General features: G+C 41.3%; 2 protein-coding genes across 2 annotated transcripts in view; one reads left to right on the top strand and one right to left on the bottom strand.

Annotated features, from left to right (window-relative positions):
- Positions 1 to 25,266, bottom strand: part of TBCD (tubulin folding cofactor D) — a 115,207-nt gene that overhangs the window by 81,752 nt on the left and 8,189 nt on the right. The window contains exons 8-14 of the mRNA XM_069032803.1: positions 23,403 to 23,535; positions 16,169 to 16,214; positions 13,369 to 13,501; positions 12,083 to 12,225; positions 11,252 to 11,312; positions 10,664 to 10,738; positions 7,565 to 7,659 (exon numbers count right to left, since the gene is read on the bottom strand). Coding sequence (XP_068888904.1) covers positions 7,565 to 7,659; positions 10,664 to 10,738; positions 11,252 to 11,312; positions 12,083 to 12,225; positions 13,369 to 13,501; positions 16,169 to 16,214; positions 23,403 to 23,535 — 686 coding nt within the window. The remainder of the gene's footprint in view (positions 1 to 7,564; positions 7,660 to 10,663; positions 10,739 to 11,251; positions 11,313 to 12,082; positions 12,226 to 13,368; positions 13,502 to 16,168; positions 16,215 to 23,402; positions 23,536 to 25,266) is intronic.
- On the top strand, positions 1,718 to 5,254 carry ZNF750 (zinc finger protein 750). Its single transcript, XM_069032540.1, has 2 exons — positions 1,718 to 3,141; positions 3,569 to 5,254. Exons 1-2 carry the CDS (start codon positions 1,718 to 1,720, stop codon positions 4,287 to 4,289), a joined length of 2,145 nt encoding a protein of 714 aa, XP_068888641.1. The 3' UTR covers positions 4,290 to 5,254.

The following is a 25,266-nucleotide window of genomic DNA, read 5'->3' as shown; positions in this document are numbered from 1 at the left end:
TAATCTAAAGCACATTTAATCACTTGCTAATTTTAGCAAAAAGCTTGATTATTTTTTCTACTTGCAGAGCAGCTTTGCATTTTTAAGGGTGCCTTCACAATTATTATTTTAACAAAATTAATACTTCTGTGACATCAGAAAAAACATTTAATACAATTTGCTAGAATTACTATACCTGATGAGCCAAGCAGCAATTCTGTAGCTTTCCCTTCAGTTTTCATCATGTGTTGCCTGTCATTTTCTGTTAAATAATCTCTGATTTAAGAAATGCAAAACATCTCAACTTTAACTAAAATCTCGCAGCACAGAATTACCAGCAATTCTTTTCATAAACTTAGTATTTTATTACTACTAACTCAAACTTCTATGTAAAAAGCTTTTTTTTTAAAAAAAAATGGAGCTATCTCGTCACCCTTACAATTAGTATTCCTGTAGTTTCGGGTAACACAATAGATACAGTACGTGGTTTTGCAACAGTCATCATTTTGATAATGATGCTTGTAGTTCATGATGAAATCATCAGTTTTTAGATCTCTGCCATAACACATCCTATAAAATCATGAGAACTTGACTCCGAGAGTTTCTCACGCCTTCAGAATCAGTGAACATAATGGAACAAGCCGGTACAAGCCCTCCCGACTTATCTACCCAGCAAATCACTGGGCTGGATAAAGTATCCACAACCTTAGCTTTTCCAAAGGCAGATAGATCCTTCCCCTATAAATCAATTACTGTCAGACACTTTTTTCCCTGAGTTAATACACTTGGGTGTCCGTGTTAACTCCGTGCAATCTATGAGCAGCGACGCAGCAGGAGAATGGGAGATGTGTTTATCAGGCAGAGGATTCCATTAGTCAGACACTGCAGCGCTCATTTCTCTTAATTGAATTAGGAAGAGGAAGAAAATCGGTGTGGTTTTATCCTTCGAGAGATTGGGCACTTTTGAGGTATCCATTGAGATTGGGCTGTTGGGAAATGCCACACCAGTGAAGAGAGGGGTTGGTCAGTCTCAGAAAGAGCCCAGTCAGCCGCCCAAGAGCGACCCATCCACCCCACCCTTGTGTCACCACAGCAGGAAATTCCCTCCTCGCTCTCCCGGACCGGCCCGACAGGCTCGCCCCACATCCAGCCGCTGCCGGGACCTGCCTCTTCCCATCCCACCCACTCCACCCCTCTCTCAACAGCTCCGCCTGGATTTCTACTTTCATCTTCTGAATGAATGTTCCTTCAGCTTTCAAAGAGAACTCCCCCGAGCCGGCAGCAGAGGCAGGTGACAAGAGCTGCTGCTGGAAATTAGGCCACTTGTGTGACTGTGTTTGGGTGCGGGAGGATGCCAAAGGTCAATGCCCGTTTAACTCTGGTCTGAAATCCAGCCTTTTTATTTTGTTTAAAAAAACCCGAACAACACAACACGTGCAGTATGAGGGGGAATGCTCTGAAGAGAAGGCACTACTTTGTATTTAGTTCCAATGTTCCACTACAGCTCATTTTAAACTTTGTGTTTCAGTTCCTGCACTACCAGTGGCAAGAGCCCTGTTTTCCGGCACCCTCTCCCCTGAGACACCACAGGAGCTGGCTGCTTCTCCTCACCTGGGAAGAAGGATTCTAGAAACTTGAAAAACCGGAAACATCACGAGGCTAAAACTGAGGAGAGCCAACCACAAGAAAGTTTTTATAAAGAACCATTATATTTAATTGTTGAAAGCAGAAGAAAAAAATGAGTCTCCTCAAAGAACGTAAACCCAAGAAGCCTCATTACATCCCAAGACCACCGGGAAAGCCATTCAAGTACAAGTGCTTCCAGTGCCCCTTCACTTGCAATGAGAAATCCCATCTCTTTAACCACATGAAGTACGGCCTCTGCAAAAACTCCATCACTTTGGTATCCGAGCAGGATCGCGTCATAAAGTGTCCAAAGAGCAGTTCCCTGGAGCCCAAACAGATCAATCAGCTCGAATCTACCGTCAAACCAACTTCTTCTAAATCTGTCACAAACGGACTGTCAAGCCTTGATTCAAAGCCTCAATATCCTTTCACAAAAGAAGATGCCAAGGAAAACGTTGAGTTACAAAACCAGGCAACAAACACAGCAATTCAAGGACAAAAACCTGCGATTCCGAAGGAATTAAGCCCTGCTGGCTCCGCAGCAGAAGGAGCCATCAGCGTGCAGCCCCTGATGGAGGGCATGGTGAGGCCCTCGGCCTTCGTTCCCGTCGGAGAACACCGAGACAGCAAAGGCCCAGAAATCAGTGAGGCATCTGAAATCCTCTCCCTGTCTAACAAAAGTTCTCCTTTTCACACCAAGTCTGCGTTTCACGCACCAGCTCACCCGTGGAAGGCAGGTTCTTTCCTCCCAGACTTTCCACATAAAGTTGCTCCAACTAAAGGCTTTGGTTCCATTTCACCTTACATGCAACCGATGATTCCCGAGTACTCACCCCATTTCTATGAGCACCGGCTTGCTATCTACACACCTTACCTGCTCCCAGGTAACTCGGAGTGTGAAAGCTCTGCTCTCTCTGTCTATGGAACACAAGAGCAAAGACACTTTCTTCCCCACCCTGGGCCACTTCCAAAACCCCTAAATCCATCAGCATATGAACACTATCGATTGTTCCAACAATACCACTCCACTCCACCGATACCATATGGATTTTGTAGGCCAACAGATCCTCCATTTTACAGATTTTCACATGTAGCTGGTATTAATAGGGATCAAAACTCTCATCTGATGGAAGAAACTACCTTGCTGTACCCAGCTTCTTTAAGCCCTTCCCAACAGTATCCTCTCAATTCACATAAAAAACAAGCAGATTATGAAAAGGAAATGACATTATTGCACGCCAAAGGTAACCCCAAGGATGACCAAAATGAAAGAGAGAATGCCAAAATGAGCCCTCTCGCAGGAAGCGCGGCAACAGGCTCCCCCGGCAGACCCAGCCCCACCAACTTCACCCAGACAAGCCACACGTGTGAGGGTTTGTTTGACCTCTCCAACAAGTCATCATCCACATCCCTGGGCAAGTATGACCAATCAGAAGAGAACTTCACGGCCTTTAGACCTGTGAGAAAAAGCACTGACCAATCGCCTCCCCTTCAAGGTGTGCAGACAGAGCAGGAGAGAGGGGATTCACCAAACAGGTAAAGGAACACTTTGCATTCTTGTCAGGTTTACCAGGGACACGCAAAGCCAGATGGGCACATTCTATGCAATGCCTCTTAAATATACTTAAATTTACAGTAGTGAGATAATATGTTCTATAACATCTGTGCAAAGCACAGTACAGCTCACAGGTGCTACAGCGAGCAGACCACTCATTCTCCTTTAATGTACCAAGAATGTCCAACGTGTTTGTGTACTTCCAATGTGTTTGAGTACTTCAGGGAATTGCCTGTATTACAGTGATGGGTATGGTGAAAGGGACTTGGGGAATTTAAAGGAGAAACAACAGAATTGTCAGACTTCTAGCCTAGAAGTCTAGATTTTTTCCTCTTCCTGCCTACTTCCTCAGCCCCGTTTTAAAAGAGCAACTGATAGTGAATTCTCTTTTCTCCTCATTTCTTTCAGCATCAATGTCACTGATGAAGACTCACATACACAGACCGACGGCCAGAACAATGCGGGCTCACTGTCCAACATGGAAGAAGACACAGGGATAGCTCCCCTCAACCTTTCCAAAAAGGCCGACACAAGCACAGGACCTACTCATGAGCACATGTACAAAACCCCATCCAAAACAGACAGGCAGAGCTTCCTGGAAATGCAGGACATGCCCCTGAACCTCTCGGTAAAGGATTCCTGTAACACAGCGAGCCTGAAAACGTCCTTCCACAGCCCATCCCACGACAACAGTGCTGCTGCTGCTTCTCCAAGCACCGAGAAGGAGACCTCCAGAGCAGAGCCGTGTGTCCCCAAGAACCCCAGCAGCAGTGCCTGTGACAAATCCTTCCCGGCCCAGCGCGGCGAGGCTCCGGACTTGGGGCTCATGGAGAGCTGTGACGAGCAGAAGCAGACGGCGGCCGTGGCTCTGTGCCAGCTGGCCGCCTACAGCCCCAGCACGGCCCGGCTGGACAGCGACGGGCACGGCGCGCAGGACGGCCACGCCACCCCTGCAGAAGCCACTTGTGCTGCTTCTGATACTCAGGATACTCAGTGCAATCAGAAGGGGAAAGGACAAAAAAGGACAAATCAAAAAGAATCCGCAAAATCCCAGCAAGGTGCTAAGAGGGTCAGGCCCAATGACTGCAGCAGGGTCTTCACTTTAAGGAAGAGAACAAGAGTGTCCTAATCCTTCTCCTTCCAGTGAGTTTCTGGTCACAGGAGCTGGTTACCAGCACCATCACGAAATTTCTACAAACCGTCACTCATTGGGCTTGGCCCATGACAAGATACATTCAATCTCTCCATTGTAAATAATGTTCATAATTTTATATTAATATTTTTAAGTAATCGAACTTTGCCTTGTACAAGCTCAGGTTTTGATGAGTGAATTTTTGCATTCATTACTAAAGCCAAAGTAAATTAGATGAATCTTCAAGGGGTTTTTGCAATTGTATGATGTAAAATAACTTTTACAACTTCTTTTCTTAACGGTGTTTAAGCTCTAGAAACAATATTGCTCAATAACATACTGTCATAGTCTTTTTTCAGGCTTAGCTTCATCTAATAGGGGTTTTTTTCGGTCTTTTTTTTCCTTTGAAAACCTTTTAATGTCACTGTGCAGTAGTTTAAGCAAGCTTAAGATTAAAACTGGCTTTTTAGGATATACTGTAAAAACTGCTCTGTGTACGGATGCACTTTGCCATTCTGCCCTAAGACAAAACAACAGACCAATTTAGATACTCAGAGGCAGATGCCACTTTAAATAAACTGCCCCAAACCTTGTGTAAGCAGCCTCTTCTTGCACTGACTCAGAACAAGATTCAAGTCAAACCAAAGAAAGCCTGCACAGGTTTAATAAATGCAGTTTAGGTTCAACTTTAAGTAATCACAATGAAAACAACACTGAAAACATGAAGAAATAAGCAATCTAGGGGCCTGCTTTGCTGAGGGTAGACAGACACGGGGCAGCCTTCAAACACCAGGCCTAAAAGGTTATTTATATAATTTATTTCACATGAGGCAAACTTTCCTGGTGAAGGTCTTGTTTCAGTACATGTGTATTGCTCACTATCAATTTCTGTGTCCTTCTACATGCAGCTATAAACTATTTCCTACTTCTATATCTGTGTACACAAACTGGCAAGTTTTCAAATAAATCTTGTGATCTGTACTTAAAATATATGGAAAGTCATTCATGAACACAAATACATTTACTACACCATCTATAACACATATTTTGAGGGACAGTTAGCAAGAAATTGCTAGCTCAATTTTCAATTGGCAAGCAGAATTTTGGGACCAAAGCAATTCCAAACAATTCAAAAAAAAAAGGAGCTTTCTTCAGTGATGGAAATTACACAGATTAATTCATCCATACTTTAATTCCAAATATGAAGCTCAGAATTCCCTCTGCCTTAAAGCTGCTGTCCAGCTTGTCCAAACTGGTACAAAAGCTCAACTAAAATGAGGCTGATCCCTGTGTAAATTTGCACAGTGTGCACTATCAGTGTAAGGAGAATCAACCCAGAATGAGCATTATTCACATAAAACCACGGGTATACACTTCTCGTTCATCATTATTCAGGAGAGGGACATCCTCACCTGCCTGAACATCACTAGTAGGTGTAAACCTACTTAAGGAAGTGGAGGTGCATTCAACATAATGCAGAATTCCCAGAATTTTTTTAATTCACATTTTGTGCTGTGCTGCTTTGAGCCAACAACTCAGCCAGAGCACTGTAACAAGTTTATTACTAAAATGTGAATGACAGACTTTCAGTTTCTGATGTAAGAAACAAAAAGAGATACACTGATTTTTAATTTAATCCTTCATAGAGAAAAGCTTCTCCCAGATTACCAAAAGGCAAGAACATCAATGTGAGTTTGAAAAAAGGCAATGCAGTAACAGAAAAAGCCCAATGAATTGAAATGACAACAGCAGTGCAGTCCATCAGTGTGAGGTACTGAGCTGTACATCAGCACGTGATCTAACAAGGAGAAAGAGCTGCTTTCAGTCCAAGTTTCAAGCTTCAATCTTAGGGTCAGATGCTGCTAAATCCTTAATTTCCAAACACGAAATGAGAGAGCTATGTGTCCCCACTGCCACTTTCCACACTACCTTAAGCTATTTGCCTTGCTCATCTCTGAAAGCAGAAAGCTTCAGTTGCTATTACCCACAAGTTAAAAAAAAAATCTCGGGTATCTCTTTACTTGTTAATTTAAATTTCTTTAAAGTGAACGAGAAAAAACTTTTTGGTGTTTTTTCCATACAATTCAAGGATTTATTCTCCCCCTCTCCATACAAATATTACTTGTAAAAGCCAGTTCTAGTGGTGAAGTCTACCTGATCTCTCTTCTTCAAACTACATAAAAATCTACAGCATGAGGTTATCCAGAGTCCCTGACAGAGGTGTACAGTTTTGGTTTTGTCAGAACTGAAGTACAGATCTACCTTTGGAGGATTTCCTATTCATGATGCCCCAGCTGTAAGCTGGAAGGTTTTTAACTGTTTCACCTTTTATCATGCAAGGAAAAAAGTAGTGGAAAAAGGGAAACCAACTGAAGGCTCACTGCACAAACTTTCTCACGTGCAGCACATGCTATAATGGACATGAACTCTTTCCATGGAGACAGAGTAATAAACTGGATTAAATGCCACATTTTACAGCATATCTTCAAACTAGAAAAGATTTGGCAACCCAACTGACTAGTATGAAACACCAGCTGTGAAACACTTTTTAAATTTAGAGTTCAACTTCTCTGTTCAACACAGGAGCACCAGATGGGACCCAAAAAAACCATCTAGAACAAGACACTGCTGTAAAAGCACCCAAGGGTGGATGTCTACTGCTACATTGTGCTTTTGTCATTCACACTATGACCAAAATTACATTAATATCTCTGTAATTCAGTCTATGTTGATAACTACAGAACACACAAAGAAACAATTCCTCTGCCCTGCTCTTTTTCTTTCCATCCTGCTATTTCAAAAACCCATTTAGAACATAAACAGTTCATGTATAAATTACATGAAACTGGCCTTTGAAATTTAACCATAAACAAACAGCAGAAGCTACTGGCTTTAAAGTGCAAGTTAGTCATCAATTATTTAATATATTCTGTTTAAATAATGACACTGACACAATATGGAGACATACAGAATTATTTTATACAACTGTACAAAGAAACATGGGAGGGAAGAAGAAAGAAGAAAACCCCAAGATATTAATTCCATTTTGGAAAGAAATATTTATTAAGTATAAAAAAAGGCACACCCAAGCCAGTGCTTTTGTCAGAAGCACTTAAACATCCCCATGGGCGAATGTTTTACTGCAGAACTCAGTACTTCAGTCATCATTCAGCACACACACATCAGCAAATCCCAGTCTATTGCCACACATTTGATCTCTAATCATATAAATTGTTATTTCATGAACTTTACATTCAACAAGTACAACTCACCATCTGAAATTCGTGAGGGGAGCAGCAATCCTCTCCTGCCCAGCTCAGCCAGGGCCAGGCACCCACCGTGCCACGCGTTGTCTGTTTCCTGGAAACTAATGTCAGAACAAGAAGCTTTGTTAAAACTGGCCCTCCCTCTCAGGTTTTCATTTCTTATGGTGAATTCCTAACATTTTAAAAGACCCCTAATCCAAACCAGCACGTTCTCATTGTGTTACTGATCCCACTGGACTTGTAAACTAGAAGAATGACAAGTGGAACATGTTCTCCTTCCCATTTGTGCAACATAAATACTGCTATAAATATGATTGAATAAGCAAAAAACCCATTTATGACTACAAATGTAACTCAATACAGAAGATTCAATACCAGAAACTCATATAGAAAAGGAAAACCACTTCCTAGTACATGGGCAAAAGATGCAGATTTACAGAGCATACAAAATAACTAATGATTTAGTGCCAAATGCAGCCCTTAACTTGCAAAAGAGGTTCAAGTGGCAATTCCCAGCAAACCCATTACTAGAGTTTATGAAGTGAGCAAATAGTGGTTTTTATCCATCTTTAGAAAACATACACCAGAAGAACTTGCAGTGAACACAGCAAAAAGCTCCCAAATGGTAAATTATTTTTGGTGGGCTGGCAGATAATGGAGCGAAAAGAGGAAAGGTGGCATGCTGCAGAATTAAACCTGAACAGAGTTCATTTTGTATTGCACTAGGAGTAGGAATCTGAGAATGGAACACTGGACAGCCTGGCTAGGTCATATCAAAGCTTCATTTCTCCCAACACCATCTGTGACATGGCCTGAGAGCAGGTGCTCAGCCAAAGAAAAGCAGGAATGACCATGCCCTTACTGCCCTGCTGGCTGTGGCAATTGGAGCACGGAGACTGCTCAACCAGAGAATGGAGCCAGGTTCATTATTTAATAGCCTCTGAAGGGACTCTCTTCCATTAATTTGTATAATCCCTTTCTGAACTCCCTTTACACTTCTGGCTCCCATAACATCCCGTGGCAATGACTTCCACTGGTTAATTATACCTGCGTGGAAATCACCTCCTGCTGCCTCCCTGCTCCCGCACCAGGGAGAGAGTGAATCGTAAACAGCCGCTCGCTTTCCCTCCTTCTGTCCCACTTACAGGAGATACAGCAAATCACTTCCCTCCAGTTTTTCTTCCCACTCATAAAAAACCCCATCAGTTAAACCACTTTTCAGTGATTTAGTTTTACCTTTTCCTTTCCTAATAATTTCCAACATTATGTTTTTCTTGTTCCTCCTGCCAGCTGCCGAGCACTCCCCTGACACACTCTGACAGATCACTGCCTTCCAGGTGTTTGATAGTGAGCAGCATTTCGCCCCAAGTACATCAGTTTGCAGGCATTAGACATTATATTTTATTTTATATGACATTTACTGTCGTATTACTTCACTTGGGCTCCTGTAACACTTTTCTTTCTGTCACTTTTAGCTCTCACTACATTAAATCAACTTTAAATATCAGTTGGTTTCCTCAGCCCCTCATTCCCCTTTTTTCCAGGATTCTTTATGAGCATGTTGAACAGCACAAGGCTCATACCCCAATGGAACTGTGCCGACAATCTCACTACACTGTGAAAAATAATCACTTATTTCTTCCCTGGCTCTTGTCTTTTACTCTACATACAACAAATCCTTTCTTCTTATCCCAAGAGGTATAACAGAGTGCCTCTGATGAGCAACTGATTTATTCCTATTTTGGTCACTAGATATTTAGTGCAAAGAACCCAACAGAGGTTCTCTCTGTCCTTGCCTACATTTGTTCCCAGGTGTTTCTGAAGAAAGCAGGTCACTCAATTATGAGCTGAATTACTCATCCCTATGACTTGAAAAACAAGGAAAGAAAACACAGTGAGTACAGGTCTTTGAAGCTCCAGGGATAATTGAGATCAGCAGCACCTCTTAAATTAATCACAGTAACATAGTGGAGGGATCATCTAAGTGGATACTTTCCTTGCAAGTTTTTCAGACTTTATACCTTCCTTTTTTTAATGTGTTACCCTTTGAGCTGGCATCCTTAATTTGTACTCAAAACCAATGTGAAAAGACTTTTTAAAACTGAGGACATCTGAGTGACAAACTGCACATGACCAGCATTTCTTGCCAATAAAGAAACTCTTTTTGTTATTGGCTTGCTCTAAACCACTCGTTTAGATTTCAGGTACTCAATGCAGACATGATGAGCAATTTGGTATTAAACAAAAGCACACGATACTTGTTTAATCATTTGGGTTTTTACATGCTCTACATGAACGCAATGAAAGCCATGACATCCAAGGCTAAAGTGAACCAAAAGAACATCCCACAGCTCTGTGTGCCCCAAATCCTCTCTGACACAGCCAACAGCACCTGCCTTAGCCAAAGTCTAAGACCCAGCAGATTGCAACGCTCTGCTAAACACTTCCAAACTCTGGCAGATCATGGAAAAGTGTGCAGACAAAAAGCACGCTGTTGGTTCAGGTGAATATTCTCAGTATCCACAAGGGCCTGTGGCAAGAAGTTTTACGGTTTAACTATGGGAATAACGCCTCTGTCTTTATTCCAAACCTGCCACCTGATGCTTGAGTTTGCTTCTAATAACATAAAACCTAGAGGGCAACCATATCCACACCATTCCCACGTTCAGAAATCTCTGCTATACCCCATTTATTCCTCACTCTCCCTACATGTTCCAGCCTCCCCTCACACAGATTGTTTCTTACCTCCACTGATCCTCAGAACATCATTTCCAGTTCTACCAGGTTTCTGAGGATGGACACTAAACTCAAGCCATGAGTCTTGAGCACACCAGGAATCTCTAAAGCAGCAAGTTGATGAGCATTTTTTTATCTTTCTTAAGTTCAACTTCAGTTGAACATTACCTTAGTATGGGGTTGAGAGGATGAATTAGAAATCATTTCTTTATTGAATACCCTTAGCTCATCTGTGCCTTCAAAGATTTTGAAATCTGGGAGAAGGACAGCAAGGAAATTTATTTTAGACCTTTCTTCCTAACTGTTGTCCCCCTGTTCCACAAGCAGACATGTTTCAGATGGGGGTAAAGTATGAAATAAGATTTTTACCTAAAACAGTCCAACAGAGACCCAATCACGTCATCTGCTAATTCTTTTGGAAGTCTTCCAGTTATTCTACCAATTCTACAGGAGAAAAGAAAAAAAAAAAAAAAGAAGCATACAGTGAATCATTAGTACTGCAGTTGATTGGTAAATTATAGATAAAATATTAGTTACTGGAATCTTCCTGGAAGTTGAGTAACTTCAAGATGCCACCCTGCTGCCCTAAGACCGATACCCTGAAACAACAATCTCAAACTTGAAAAAATCTACACAGCAGTGAACCTTCCCCAGAAATGCATTCTTAAAGAGAAAGAGCAAAAAAAACCCTTTGCAAGAAATGTTTCTTTGCACCCTTCAGATCTTGTTTTACCGAGAACATCTATTTCCAAACCCACCTGAAATTCCCTAAAAACTGGCCGGATTTTTCATCAGAAAAAGAGACAAATGTGTCTGTGCCCCCACCACAGGCTGTGCTAAAGCCATCTGCAGTAACAGCAAATACTGGCAATACACCCAAATTATCAATCATGGCTTACACCACTGTATTTCTATATTGTTTACTTCAGCTTAGCAGAGTCACCATGACAGACCTACCCTTTGGCTGCAGACCACCTGACGATGGTGTCTTTGTCTTTCAGGCCAACCAGCAATTGCTCTGCAAATAATTTTATTTAAACAAAACAGATTATTTTTATTTAACAACAGAAAGATTTCTTAAGATGTTCGAAATTCATTTGCCTCTTTGTATAAAGATCTTTGTATCTAGATTTATTCTATGTCACATAAGTACGACTTGAAATTAAAAAACAAGAAATATGTCCAAATTGTTTATGAAAAGAGATTGAAATTTCAAGTGCTGTAAAAGATTCAAAATGGAGATCATGGTGCTTTTTGTAGAGGTTCATTAGATTATTCAGTTATAAAAGTCTTCTGATGCAATTTTTGCCTATTTACTTACAGAATATCCACAGCCAGCTAGCAGAGGACATGCTGTACAACTGCATATTAAGAAAAAAATGCTGCTCCTTTGATACTACCTCAGTCTAAAAATTAAACCAGAATTCTTTAGCTTTCATGTGACACAATTTTTTGTTGTGTATTTCACTGTAAATTTTAATTTGTGGAAGGTTCAAGGCATCTCTTTTATATTACTGGATAAAATTGATAAAACGTATTTCAGTACCTCCATGCCCAACTCCACAACAAATGCTCCAGTACTGAGCTTCTGCTTGAGATGCTGAAGTCCAAACCATTTGACAAAATATCATCTATTTTAATGAGTTGCAGAGACTGAATTTTTAGAGTCATTTCAGTTGTTCACACTAGCACAGAAACCCACATGACTTTTTTAGCCCCAAGCAGATTATTTTCCAACATATGTTTAATCTGCAGCATTGCAACGATTTCTCTCCAGCTTTAACACACCTACAACATTTTCAATCTCTCCTGGAATGTCATATTCTTCATCATCATCAGCTTCAGCAGAAGCAACTTCTCTCTTTTGGCTCTGCACAGCAGCACCCTGAGCTTGCAGGTTGGCAGCCAGAGATCGACAGCCACGCTGGTACCTGCACAACAAACACACACTTCAGTGATTTCTCTGATTTAACTTCCAGCTGCAACAGGGACATCCTGCCACAAAGTCTGTCTGCCACATTCCTACCCCTCCCAGGGCACAGCTCTCCAGTTATTTAGTGGCTGCTTTAAAGGAAAGGGACAAATATCCCATTCTCCTTCCTCCTGACCCAGTTGTCTATTTTCCAAGGTGAGAAGAGCCAGACTATTCAAATGGTTCCTTTTCATTATCCCTCCCTTTCCTGTTTCACTATAACCTATTTTCCACTGCTAACAACAAAGAGAGACAAAAATTCCCATGCCCCAAAAGTCTCTCCAAAAAAATAAAAAAGAGAAAAAAAAAATAATAAAATGAGCTTATTAAAAATTGTTTTTTAAATCTCAAAGCCAGCTTAGTACTTTCTGACCAAGCTGTACTCGAATATTTAGCCCGTGGTGTAGATGCATTCTTACAAAAGATAGACTTTACATGCTAAACTGACTTTTGCCATCGGGCAAGGTACATTCTCCACCTAAAAAGAATTTTCTATGCCTAAGGATGTTCTCAAAAGACGGTAAAATAAATACAATAAAAATAGTCACCAAGGGAGCCTGCAATTTTAAAATATCAGTGCGAGAAATCTAAAAAAGAGTTTGCCCTCTGGCAGTACGTAAAACCAGACACCAAAACCTGACTAATATGCAAAACCAGAGCAGGATTGCAAACCACTTTTCCCCTGTGAACTTTCTATCGAATCAGGGTAGGACCAGGTAATGGAAAAAGTTATGTTCACTCTTACAAAATTGTACTAAATCAGCTTCAGGAACAAAGGTCGCTGTCTTCCCATATTTACTGAGTTATGCATTATATAGGAACAGGCTTCTGCTTGTGCAATGTGCAAAGTCAGATTTGGCTTGTCCCAGCACTCATTTATGCACCAAAATTGAAAAAAAAAATACAGGAAACAAAACACAGTGGAAGAATCCTCCTTTTTCCAAATAATGCAAATGAAGAATATGTTCATTCCCACAGGGATTTCTTTTTCTTTTAGGGAAAGTTAAGAGGGGCAGAAGGCAAATGTATGGATCTATGTACTTGGAGGGGATTTTGTGCTTTCAGATTTTCCTGGTTTTGAACTTTTCAGCTTTAAACTGACCTCCACTTTGCTACCTTTGGTTTCACAAATGTCAGCCCAAGTCGCTGAACCAGTTTCATGCCCAGCTTGCGCAGAACCATCTGATTGCTTTCTGACAGCTTGCAGTTATCAAGACACTCGAGAACAGTAGCAGCTGTAAAACAAAACAAACACAACAGAAAAACTGCTTTTAAAAATACCTTGGTATGAAAATTTTAAAGTTTTAAATGCTCTTTAGGAGATTTATATTTTTAAAGGTATTACTGAAACATAAATGCCTGATTACTTACTTTGTAGTAGATGCCACTGGTCAAATAGTGGCAATATCCTTCACTGCCCAAACAGGGAAGATGGCTTTAAGGATTGATTTAGATTATAAAAATTACAATCTACATTCTCAGAGTGTTTTTGCCTCTTGATTCTCCCTGGAAGCAACATAGCCAAGTGTCTTTCAGGGTCTAAGTGTTTTCAGTAATCTAACAGAACTAGAAGCTAGATGATGTAGTTCAATTACTCAGAAAATTTCCTGCACACTAAGGAAGCTTTCCCTTTGCTCTTTTAGTATTTTCAGGCAGCACCAAATCCTGACACTGAAATTTTTATGATGATGGATGTCCATAAACATTTAGACATGAGAAACACTGTGTATGTGTAAACAATCAGCCAGAAAACCTCTCATTTGGGCACATCAAAGGTAACAAAGTTATTTGTCCAGCAAGCAAAAAAAACACAGAGAAAGGGTTAATGAGTACAAAGTTCCAGGATTCAAAGTTTTCACAAGGAAGCCATGCCTGTTACAAATAAAAAAGCTCTTCTGCAGTTTCATCAGGGTGAAAATAATCCTTCAGAAGGTTGACCATTAGCTAATAGAGACTAATGACTCAGGCTCTGGAAGAGCCACCGTGCTTCCAACAGCACTGCACAGATGGCATCACATCAGCCAAATACTCTGCAACCTCTTTCCCCAGCCTCATATCAAGGTTTTCAAAATACAAAGAGATCAAAGAAAACACAATTATTTCAAAGTCTGAGAAACTGTAAGACGTGACTTACAAATCCCTTCAAGTCTTTAAAAAGACTGGTGATGCATCTTGGTGTACTAAAATACTAATGGAATGATCCATGAAAACAAGCCAGTGATGATTATTATTACTTCAATACCTTCCAGCAACCTGGATTTTTTGCAGTTATAAAAGCCCAAGAGACTGATGGTTTAGGAGGAAGAGGCTGCAGAAACATCATCATTCACAGACAGAAAATAAATTAAGAATATATAAATAAAGGCCTCTTCCAAGTCCTGCCAGCTCTTGAATCACTAAAATATCTACAGACCCATGTAAATTACTTCAGGGCTAGTGTTTGTTTTTAATTCAACTTCTGTGTCACAAATGACTTCAAACAGGATCTTTTAACATTTGCCTATTTTTTTTTCCTATTTCATCCTCAGATCTGTTATAATTAAAAATCTTAGATATTTTTTGTCTCTCACATTTTCTTATCCCTAACAGTTCCCATCTGAATATCTGCTTCTCAGTTGTGAGCATTCTAGATTTTCTAAGGTACATTTACTCATTGATATGCCCCTGTTTGTTCTCTTATTACCAGCCTCATAATTACTTACTATTCTTTCTATGCCATGGGCCAAAACATCTGATTTTACCAGCAGGGTTAATGCTGTGAGCTCAATATGCTCCTTCCATACTGATTAAGGTTATTGTGTTGTACAGCTGTATTTTTAAATTCTGTCATTTTCTGTTATACTGTCATTAACCCAGCCTGTTAATGATTCTGCTGCTCTGGCAGCTTCCCCAGTGCCGTTCCTGTGCAATGGCATTCCCAGTATTTGCACCTGTGTCATTCCATGCTGTTTGTCTTCATTATCTTATCTTCATCATTACCTATCTCTCAGGCATTTTCTAAGGAAGTGTCTGCATCTCAGCCTTAGGAACTGGGAGAATGAAACTTTCCATCACTAGAACTAAAAAACCTTCTTCTCGGGGCCAAAATAATTCCATTAGTGACATCACAAGCATTCTAAAGTGAGTTTATATTCCTGCTTGGTTCCTGTGAACAACACAAACCCTATTTCTGGTACTTGGATAAGATCCACAAAACTGTTTGGGTCTTTTGTAATGTTTTGGAATTAGGCACCATCTTTCCCTGCCTCCCTTTATTGCTGTAAATAAGGCCCAAGATCACACTGCAGTCAGTTCTGATCATATTCCAGGACTCACCACAAGACAAACATAATTCCAAAATGCATCTACACTATCCAGAAACCTCCATACCCTCTTTTTCTCTTTTTGGCTTCCTGTCTATCCCTAATTGCATGCAGTATAATCTCTTTTCACTAAAAAACTTCTCTTATTCCAACATTATCCCAACATGATTCCAGCTGTGCTCTGTACACAGCTGGTTCTTAAAACATGGGTTTTCTGAAATCCTGTGCTTATATTAAAACTTGCAGAGCCTCTGCAAAACTTCCAGCAGTAATATGTACAAAACCAATTCATGCTCTACTGAATTTCAAACAAATATTTTCCACATCTAACAGTTTATATGTTCTGCATTGAGCTCCTGTATTACAGCAGTGGCCAGTGTGATCACCTGCCAAATCCTCTGATGTGCTGCTCCAACACAACGTTCCCTGGTGGCATCTGCTCCTCCTTCACAGACATTTCTGCTTTTGCTCCCCTCCTTTTCCCTGCTTTATCACTGCCTGGTGGATTTCACTCCTTACAGTACCACCTGTCACCAGGTTAATCTTCCTTTCCCTTTTCTACTGCAATGGCTTGAAAAACAGAACCTATTACAAACTCACCGTATGGTAAACAGTCTTCTCTCTTGCCATGCTTAAACAGCTGTGCCTACAATTAAAACAGGGAACAGAGACATGAGGATACAGAGATTCTAAAACACAATATATCAAGCATTTAGTTCTAAAATATTTTTAATGTTCTTACAATAATGTGTAGTGTTTGCTGATTTAAATAGCATAAAAGGAAGAGTTTCAGGGTCTGGTTCTTCCTGGTAACTGCTCAGGGGACTGAGGTGGCCCAAAAAACACTCAAGAGAAAATTAAAAAAAAAAAACAAAAAAAACCCAGAAAAACAAATGAGCGAAAAAAAAAAAAGGCCACAAGTTTTGGGCCAGCTCAGGTCCCTGACCCATCAAGCTCAGTGCTGGGTCACAGGAGCTCAGTGTGGTGCAACCACAGCTTGTGAGAGACTAAACCACCCACAGACACCTGCAAATACACCTCCACCAGGCCAACTGCAATTCCTGTGTCAAGGGAATTTTATCTGCAGCTAAATATCCCAGTGAGACTCAGCCCCAGCACTGCAGTGAGACAAAGGGACGACTGACACCTGACAGAACACGTTACACATTAAAAGCTTCCTCAGCTCCCCATGCATCAAAACCACTCTGGCCAGGCACTCGCTTGTCCTTGCTCTGGCAGTCACCAGAAGAAAAATCTTCCTCAATAAATATGCCTGGGAGTTAAACAAGAACAGACTTACCCTAAAAAGAGGTACTTTCTCACACATACCAAACACACACACATGCCTCCCGCGCTGCAGGCGTGGCTACGAGCAGCAGAGGCAAGAAAAACACCTTGGGGCTGTGTACCCAGCCTGTTTTGGTTTGGTACTAAATTGCATTTCAGGATCCCAAATTAGCGCTGCTGATCAGCTCCACTACAAGATATATATGGGAATTTGATATTATATATCAAAATATTTGAGATTTAAATGCAGGCAAGTGTGAGGGCTCCTTTAAAATGACATTTACAAAGCAGCAAGGCAATAGAATGACTTCAGGCCCAGAAGAACAGCCAACAGAAATAAATATCAACTTAACTGTATAAATGTAGCACAGCTTTTAGCAATATATGAAGTCAGTGTTAAAAACAAATACAAGAAATTCTCACTGACATACAACAAAACTGCTTGTATTAAAAAGCCTAAAAAAATACATCAAATCTTTGGTACAATAAATCTAGAGCTCCTCTAAAATTTCTCTTTGTTGAAACATGCAGAAGCTCATTTCTTCATCACTTTGTTTCTGTGTTCTGCTTTAAAACCCATCTCTGGTTTCTCCACACACTGTGCTGTGGATCCTGGAGACACGGCAGCATTCCTGCATCCTCACAACTCCTTCTCCTTTCTGCCTACCTTAACAGCAAACACTGTTTTTTAAGGCACACACAGGCTGCCTTCAAACTATTAATATTATATTCAAGCATATTCAAGCAAAGCACAGGGCAATTCCTCAAGCAGTGATAATGTAGAGAAACAGCTTTTTAACAGATCCTTGGGAACGCTCCTGGACAAACACCTTAGGATGTGTGCTCTCACACCCTCAGCACACTGCTGAGGAGGTGGAACAGGATCCTCAAAACAACAACACATTTTCAGTCTCCAGCAGTTCCTAAATTCTGGCACCTTTCTACAAACTTCTCCACGTGTTTTTACACCCTTGGGCCCAAGTCTGAATTAAGTCCTGACTCCTCAGCAACAACAGAACTGGAAGGTGCCACCTCTGAGCGAGACGTGGGAAGGAATCAACCAATGCATGAGCAGGAAACGAGAAAAATTCAAATATTGCACAGTATTTTTTTCAATGCTTCTCCTCACACACCTATGATTCCATTTCATAACCATTTCGATTACAGTCTGAACAAATAAGTGAAACACACAATGTCTCCCTACAGCAGTGTCACTAAAACTTAAATAACAAACTATTTTCAACACAGAACATCTACTCCTACCATGGGGATTTATAATATGAGGTATATTATAAATTATATAGATGATAATAGAGTCACCATAGCAGCAGCTGTAAATCAACTGAGATCTGGATTAAGGGATTTTATTTTATCAATATGAGTTTTTAGGGGAAGTAAAAATTGCCCAAAGGACACCATAGCTGCCGTGTTTGAATTGATAACTGAACGTTTTTAGAAGGGCTGTAATATTTACATGGCTTTTGATCAATAAAATATGTTACCCATTGGTTTTGGAATAAACACACCTGAAAATGCCAAATTCCTGAAAGGGAAGAAGGCTCTTTCTGCACCCATGCAGGTGCACTGGGGGTCAGATACAACCTTGGAGCAGGTTCCTGGCATTTCTACAACTGATACATCGGGTATTTCTTTGTGTCAGAGAAACAACCATTTTTAAAACTAATTTTATGGAAGTAAATAGATAACAGCCAAACTGTGTAGAACTGCTCTTCAGATATTCAACACAGCAGGAAATCCAGTGTCTGGGGTTTTTATCTGAGTGTAGAAAAGACAAGAGAAGTATTCATTATTTATTTATGAGTCAAAGCATGCAAAAGCATCCCCAGGTCCAAATCTCTAAAACTTTTGAGTGTAATAGATTTATTTTTCCCAGAGGAAATCAAAGAGCACTTTAACCAATGCTGGCTTTTGGGAAAACAGAAAAAATATTTTCTTCCAGCACATGCTACAAACAGTCAGGCATGTACAGCAAAGTTACTCCTTCAGAAAAATACTGTAAACCTGCAGCTTACAAAAAGAAATGTTCATGATGCATGAATGACAAACATGAAAAAAAAAACCAGCAGCAAAAAGGGCAAATCAGCATTACAGTACCCAGCTTAAACTTCCTGCCTTGAAGGAAGAAAAATATCCAAGGCGTACCATTTCCAAAAATCTGATACAAACAAAGTAATTAATAAGCTTGGTTTGCCACCTGCACAGCATTCTGGTGTCAGCAGCTCGCAGTGCTGAGCACGAGGAGCCTGCCTGCCAGAGCATCCCAGCAGTCGCAGTTACGCCACGGGCTCCTCACTTAACCAGGACACAAAGCACACACCAACCTACCCAACCTGCTGAACTGTTGAAAAGTATGTGACTCCCTCTCTTATAAATAATTAAGCCACCTACAAATTAGAGAAAATCAGTGGTGTGCAAGCAATGACGACTGTCAAGTCTGGTTCTGCTTTAGAAACAGCACAGGGCAAGGCAAACAAAGCCCAGTTTCTTAATAATCCCAGCAGAGACACCACACCTGCCAATTGTCTGCGTAACCCACTTTGGGCCCGACCTGCAGGAGATCTATCAGTCGGGATCATCTCCAGGACTTGTTCCCCAAGCTACACAAATCACCATGAGGGGTGGCCTGCCTGCTGGGGAGTGAGTGGATCTTCCTGCCGAGCAGGAGACACAAGTCTGGATCTACCCTCTGGTTGTAACCAAGTGGAGGACTGGGAGGATAATTCCAGCCTCGCTGGGAAGAGCAGGAAATGATCCCTTGCACTGCTCTGGAGCACCCCCTGGTAGCCACACAACACCCCGGGAATGCCATCAGCCATTCTTGCCTGCCAGCCAGCTGCAGGAAGGGAGAACATGCTGGCAGAACCTAAGTTCACTTGGAAGCAGGGAATATTTAATGCATTCTTCGTGCAGCTGATGGTAGGTAAAATGGGTTAGTTAAAGGCCTTGCTCTCAGTGTGTGTCCACACAAGCAGCACTCCTGCTGAGGGCCACACGTGTTTGGGCGTTGAGCATCAACATGACACGTATGCTGACAGACACCAACACAGTGATGGCAGCTTTCATGTGATCCCAGTTATTTATCAGCTGAACATCTGAAACATTTAGACTAACACATGGAGAGCTGACAGAGTATCTCCTTTCCATCTTGAGATTACCGAAACCCACAGATTTGAAATACTCAGAAGGAAAAAAAAATTAGCAGCTTGAGATAGTACTACACCCTAACAAGAAAAAGCAACAGCTTTATGATAACAGAACTTCTGAACCTTGAATGAACCACAAAACTTCTGGTGAGAAGAAGAAAAACTCAGCAGTATCAGACAAGGCCACATTAGAACCAATACTCTGTGACACTCAGGAGAGAAATGGCATGAGCAGAAAGGAATCAGTGCCCTTGGTACCTGCAGACACAAGAACGTCTGTACCTCTGACCAACACTGCTTTTCCTACACCCTTATCACCAAACCACTAAGCAACAACCCCTTCTTAAAAAAAATAACGCCAATAGACAATCCTAATACAGCCAATTCTTTGAGAATGCCAAAAATACAGAGACTTGGGAAACATTCTATTTGGAAATAGTCTATTTTTGTGCCTCTGGGTCTGAAAGAATGGAGTTAGAGAGTTCTTTCTTCCCTGGAGCCAAATTTACATAAGCATGTAGCTATTGCTAAATAACCTTTGCATTAGAGACAGCTCAGGGAAATGCCTCGTTCTTAAGACTCTGAAATTTCATCAGATCACTGTGTAGGGCGTTTTATTTTTTTTAATTATTACTCACACTTGTATACTGAATCACTTATAAAACAAATAAGGTTTAATAAGTTTCAATGCCCAAGGCTACCTCAACGTGATGACATCTCTGTCACGCAAGAACTGGGAGTGCTGCGCCCTGCAGCGATAACTAAAAAGCTGTTTGATATAATGGCAGGTTTAAAAGCAAACCTCCAGACCAAGAGAATTTAAAATGCAGATTCTTGAAACAGGTTAGAAGTCTCCTTCAAGTAAACAAATGTTATAAAAAAGTAGCAATTTCTTAATAATCCAACATTTTCAGTCCTTCAAAGGCCAAAGAATAGGAGCACGAAAGAGAATTAAATTCCATACTGCAACATAGGTTTCAACAGAGGAGGGCAGTTTGAAACAGCAAATTTGAAATAGTGTCAGCAGAGGTGGCTGCTGGTGCCCCCCAGTTGGGAAATGGTGAGTTACTGATGACAGGTGGAAGGGAACAGAAAGCCAAAGGCCCCAGTGGAATTACAATATGCAACGCTGGGTGCGTGTTCCGACAGGAGCCGCGGAACAGCCGGACTCGTTCTGCACAGAACGCTGAGTGAGATGAAACAGCAGCACACACCTGATCACCCAGGCTCACGGCCACGAAGAGGCAGATCAAAGTGCAGCCACGGCCAACTACTCACTGCGTCCCTGACTTGCAGTTTCAGTTCATTGAAATGCAGGAGTTTCGTGTCTTTTCTGAGCAATTTTTCCGTGCCAACCTCGCTCGGAGCCGTTCAGTAAATGCAGACCATTAGTGGCACAAAATCATGGCCCAACCAAAACCCACCCTGTTCAGGGCAGTGCCACTGTGCTCCGATGTGGAGAGAGTTTTTATCCCCACTCTGGTGGGTTACATCATTCCCAAAACCTGTCACAATCCCAAAACCCACTTTGCTGCATTGACCAGAAACTGAAAAATGGTCTTTTTTCTCCTTCTCATTCAGAGACATGGCCAAGCAGCTGCAGTTTGACTCTTAAAGTAACAAAGTGCTGGAGGAGTCCAAGGGCAAAGAATTCTGAAGCTTGTTGACACAACTTTTAGTTGTCCCTCACAAGGATGTGCTCTGCTTTACACATTCAGTGATCACCTGCTATGTTCAAATATATTTATTTATAGAATAAATATAATATATTATATAAAGTTAGAATCTTGCACGTTTAAGGGAAGTGTTTACTTATTTTAAACACTTACTTTCAGCTGATATTTTTGGTTTAACAGCATAATGTTGCTATAAGTGTGATACGAGATTCTTAATATTAAAATATTAAGACTACATATAATTATATAAATATAATATTATAACATTTACCTCTTGAAATAAGTATTTCCTGCTCCCCTTAAGCATGTACATGCACACATACCTGCACACATTCCATTCTGAAAACCTTTACTCCCTAACGATACAATTCACTGTAGTGACTGAAAGGAGAAATGGAAGACTAAATGCAAGAAAAAGCTTTACAAGTCTGCTCATCTACCAACTGGAACAGGAGTTATGAGCTGTGAAGAGGGGGGGGGGGGGGGGGAAATCACACAAAAGCAAGGCAGCAGCTCTGCTCCCAGGTCTATTGTATCACATTCTGGTTTCGATTCTACTTGTTGAGTATTCACCTGTTTCGCTTAGTGCGCACTAATGAACAGGTGGATGGAGCCAAAGCCAAACTCAAAGGAATTATGACAAAACACTAATGCATTATACATCCTGCAGGTCTCATCATGCCCCGGGAATGGCAAACAGTCAGTCTCCCTTTCCAGATCTGACAATAAAATGATGAAACCTCATTCTGTCTTTTGAAACGCTGCAATGCACACAAATAACGCTTCCTCCTGCTTGAGCAGCAGGTCCTCAGTTATTCTAAATATAGATAATTTCTTCTGTCTTCTGATTTGGGAGAGCTCGAGAAGAAAAAGAAACAACCAAAAAAAACCCACAGCCTGCACACTTGCTCCAGACCTTTGCTTTGATGTTTAGTACCACACTGCACACAAGTCCTCTTAGTGAGTGGTTAAAAAGAGTAGCAATTTTATGCAAATTATCTAAACTTGTACAAACACCAGCAAATCCTCAAACCTGTGCAACTGCAAAGACTGCACAAGGGCTCGTGATCTGCCTTCGCCTGCACTGCCTCGGTCAACAACCAAACCAAGAAGGAACAACAACTCCTCCACCCACACAAATGCCTCCATTCCACCCAAATACATTTGGACATCAAAATTGGTGCAGAACCGTACCCCAGGATTTCAAAACACACTTTTAAGGGTGTAAAACTACAACAAAGCTTTTATAAATAGACCTCCTTAGGATGTACAACAGGAGCAGTGTCCTGGAAAAGAGGTTCAGGTACTGCAGATTTTTTTCCCATGCGTAGTATGTACATTTTAAAACCCAAACTATGAATTCAGCTCTTTTGAGTCATACACCATTATCAACTCACAAGGAAAGGGCATTAAACAAAAAATTCATTCAGATTAGCAAAGAAACCCAAACTTACTGAAATGACTGCTATTTTCAGAGTTATTTATGAGTATCTATACTGGCAACTTCGCTTTCATTTGGAGATGACAAAAATACTTAAAGAAAATATACATGCATGGGAAGTTATACTGTCTAAACTGCTGTGGAGGAAATTCTCCTTTCTTTATTGCCAGGAACCCTCTGTGCATTTACTATCAAAGGCCTCCTGCAGCAGTATAGTATGGCCATAAACCCAACTCTCTATCTTTTAAGGGAAAACCAGTATTTACCAGGGCCTGGAGCATGCCGTTCAGAATGACAGTGCCCTCCATGGTCTGTGATGAGGATTTGGATAACATGGAGAGCACCCAGTCCAGGAAATCTGCCATCCTGCTTTGCCTGACATCAGGGCGGACAATAAACCTGTCACAGAAAAAAAAGAAAACACTGCCGGCCATTGACTTTGTGACACCCAATGAAAAACAATTTTTCCTCCCATCCGAACTGGTTGTAGTTCCTGGAAACGATTCTTCAATGTGTATTTCCCCAAATCACTGAGGGTGGGAACACTCCAAACCATCCTATGTTTAGCACATTTTTTAGTCCATGTTTAGCCCATTGTTTCTGAGCAAGGCTCTGACCTGGAACTTTGCTTTCATTTCAAACCCAGCTAAAAACTTGGGTTCTAGAAATTTCTTATCGTAATTGTAAAGCAACAAAACTTCCAAAGCTTTTAAAAAATTATTTCCATCAGAATTAGGGAAAAGCTGAAACAAATAGGATTCTTGACCTCTCTTACCAAGAACAGCCACTCCACAAATCTGAAAATCAGTGGAAATCAGCACTGGGTCCCTTTTGCACTGTCTGTCAGAAGCCAGGCCCAGAACAAGTAACCAGCAGAGCTAGATTTGGGGGTTCAGATATTTGAAAAGGTCAAGCACCTGTTATTTAGCACACTAAATGGGTCAAGAGATGTGTTTTTAGACATCTTAGAAAAGGGAAAAGAGGCTTTTCATGGCTAAACTACCATAAAACTATTCTCAGCCCTTCCCTAACCAGCCACACTGCAGTCAGGGCATCACTTCAGTGCCTTGGCACCTACAAACCAGGGTCCTGTTCCAGCAGAGATTCAGACTACACTTGTTTTTAACACACCCAGTGGAAACAAGGCACATGGGGAAGCCCATCCAGCAGAACTCATGGAACTCAAAGAGGATGTGCCCCAGAGCCAGGACTTGGTTCCTTCCTACACCTACAGATAACAGGGGAACAGCACCGAGAGCTGACTGATGGAGTATTAAATATATTAAATACAGAGAACAGGCCAACAGTGAGCTGATGGGATGGATTGGCTTCCCAGCCAGTCCCTGTGGTGCTCAGCAGCAGAACAATGAGGACTTGGGGGGAGTTGCAGGAGGGTTGTTTTGGGTTGAAGGATGAAGCCGCCTTTGGCCCAAGGGTGCACGTGAGAGAAGTGACCTGTGAAGTGGCTGAGCTGGTTCCTAGACCCTTCCTCAGCCCCAAGGAGTTTAAATCTTTCTTTCCCAGAGGAGTGCCCTAACCTCCACACTATGAGCAGGATAAAGATCAGCCTCATCTCCTCCTACTGCAACCACTCACTGAGCAGGCAGAAAGGAGAATTCATGAAATATACTCCAGCTTCTCTGCCCTATGAGAACCATCTTACTGTGGAAAACAGGAAATCTTGAATCCTGATGTTTCTAAACTTCACTTGAAATTCATAAACTCCTTGGAGCATGAACCAGGACCCAAACTTTCTCTTCCTCCCCAGGGACTTTCCCAGAGCTTTCCACAGAGTCAGACTTCTGTATCTTATCTCTCCATCTGTCCCAGGACCGTTGTGCTCCTGCCCACCCAAGTAACAGTCCAGCTCCAGGAACATGGCACAGAGACCTCATCTCAGAATGACTCTGCTCAGAACTGGCTTTGGGGATGTGAAAACAGGCAAAGGCCTTGGAGCCAGCCTTCTAATTTCTGGTGTTTTAATCACCAGACTATTTTGAAAATGGTGTTTTCATATAAACTAAATAATTATAAGTCCACTATACAGTACCATTATAGCCTTGCACACCTGATACTAGAACTAGCTTAGTGTATTCTATCACCATATTTGTTCTGAACATATACTCCTAA

Source organism: Aphelocoma coerulescens, chromosome 18 (genome assembly GCF_041296385.1).
Source record: "Aphelocoma coerulescens isolate FSJ_1873_10779 chromosome 18, UR_Acoe_1.0, whole genome shotgun sequence".
NCBI classification, from domain to species: Eukaryota; Metazoa; Chordata; class Aves; order Passeriformes; family Corvidae; genus Aphelocoma; species Aphelocoma coerulescens.
The sequence above is the reverse complement of the archived record's forward strand: the minus strand, read 5'-3'. Positions and strand labels throughout refer to the sequence as shown.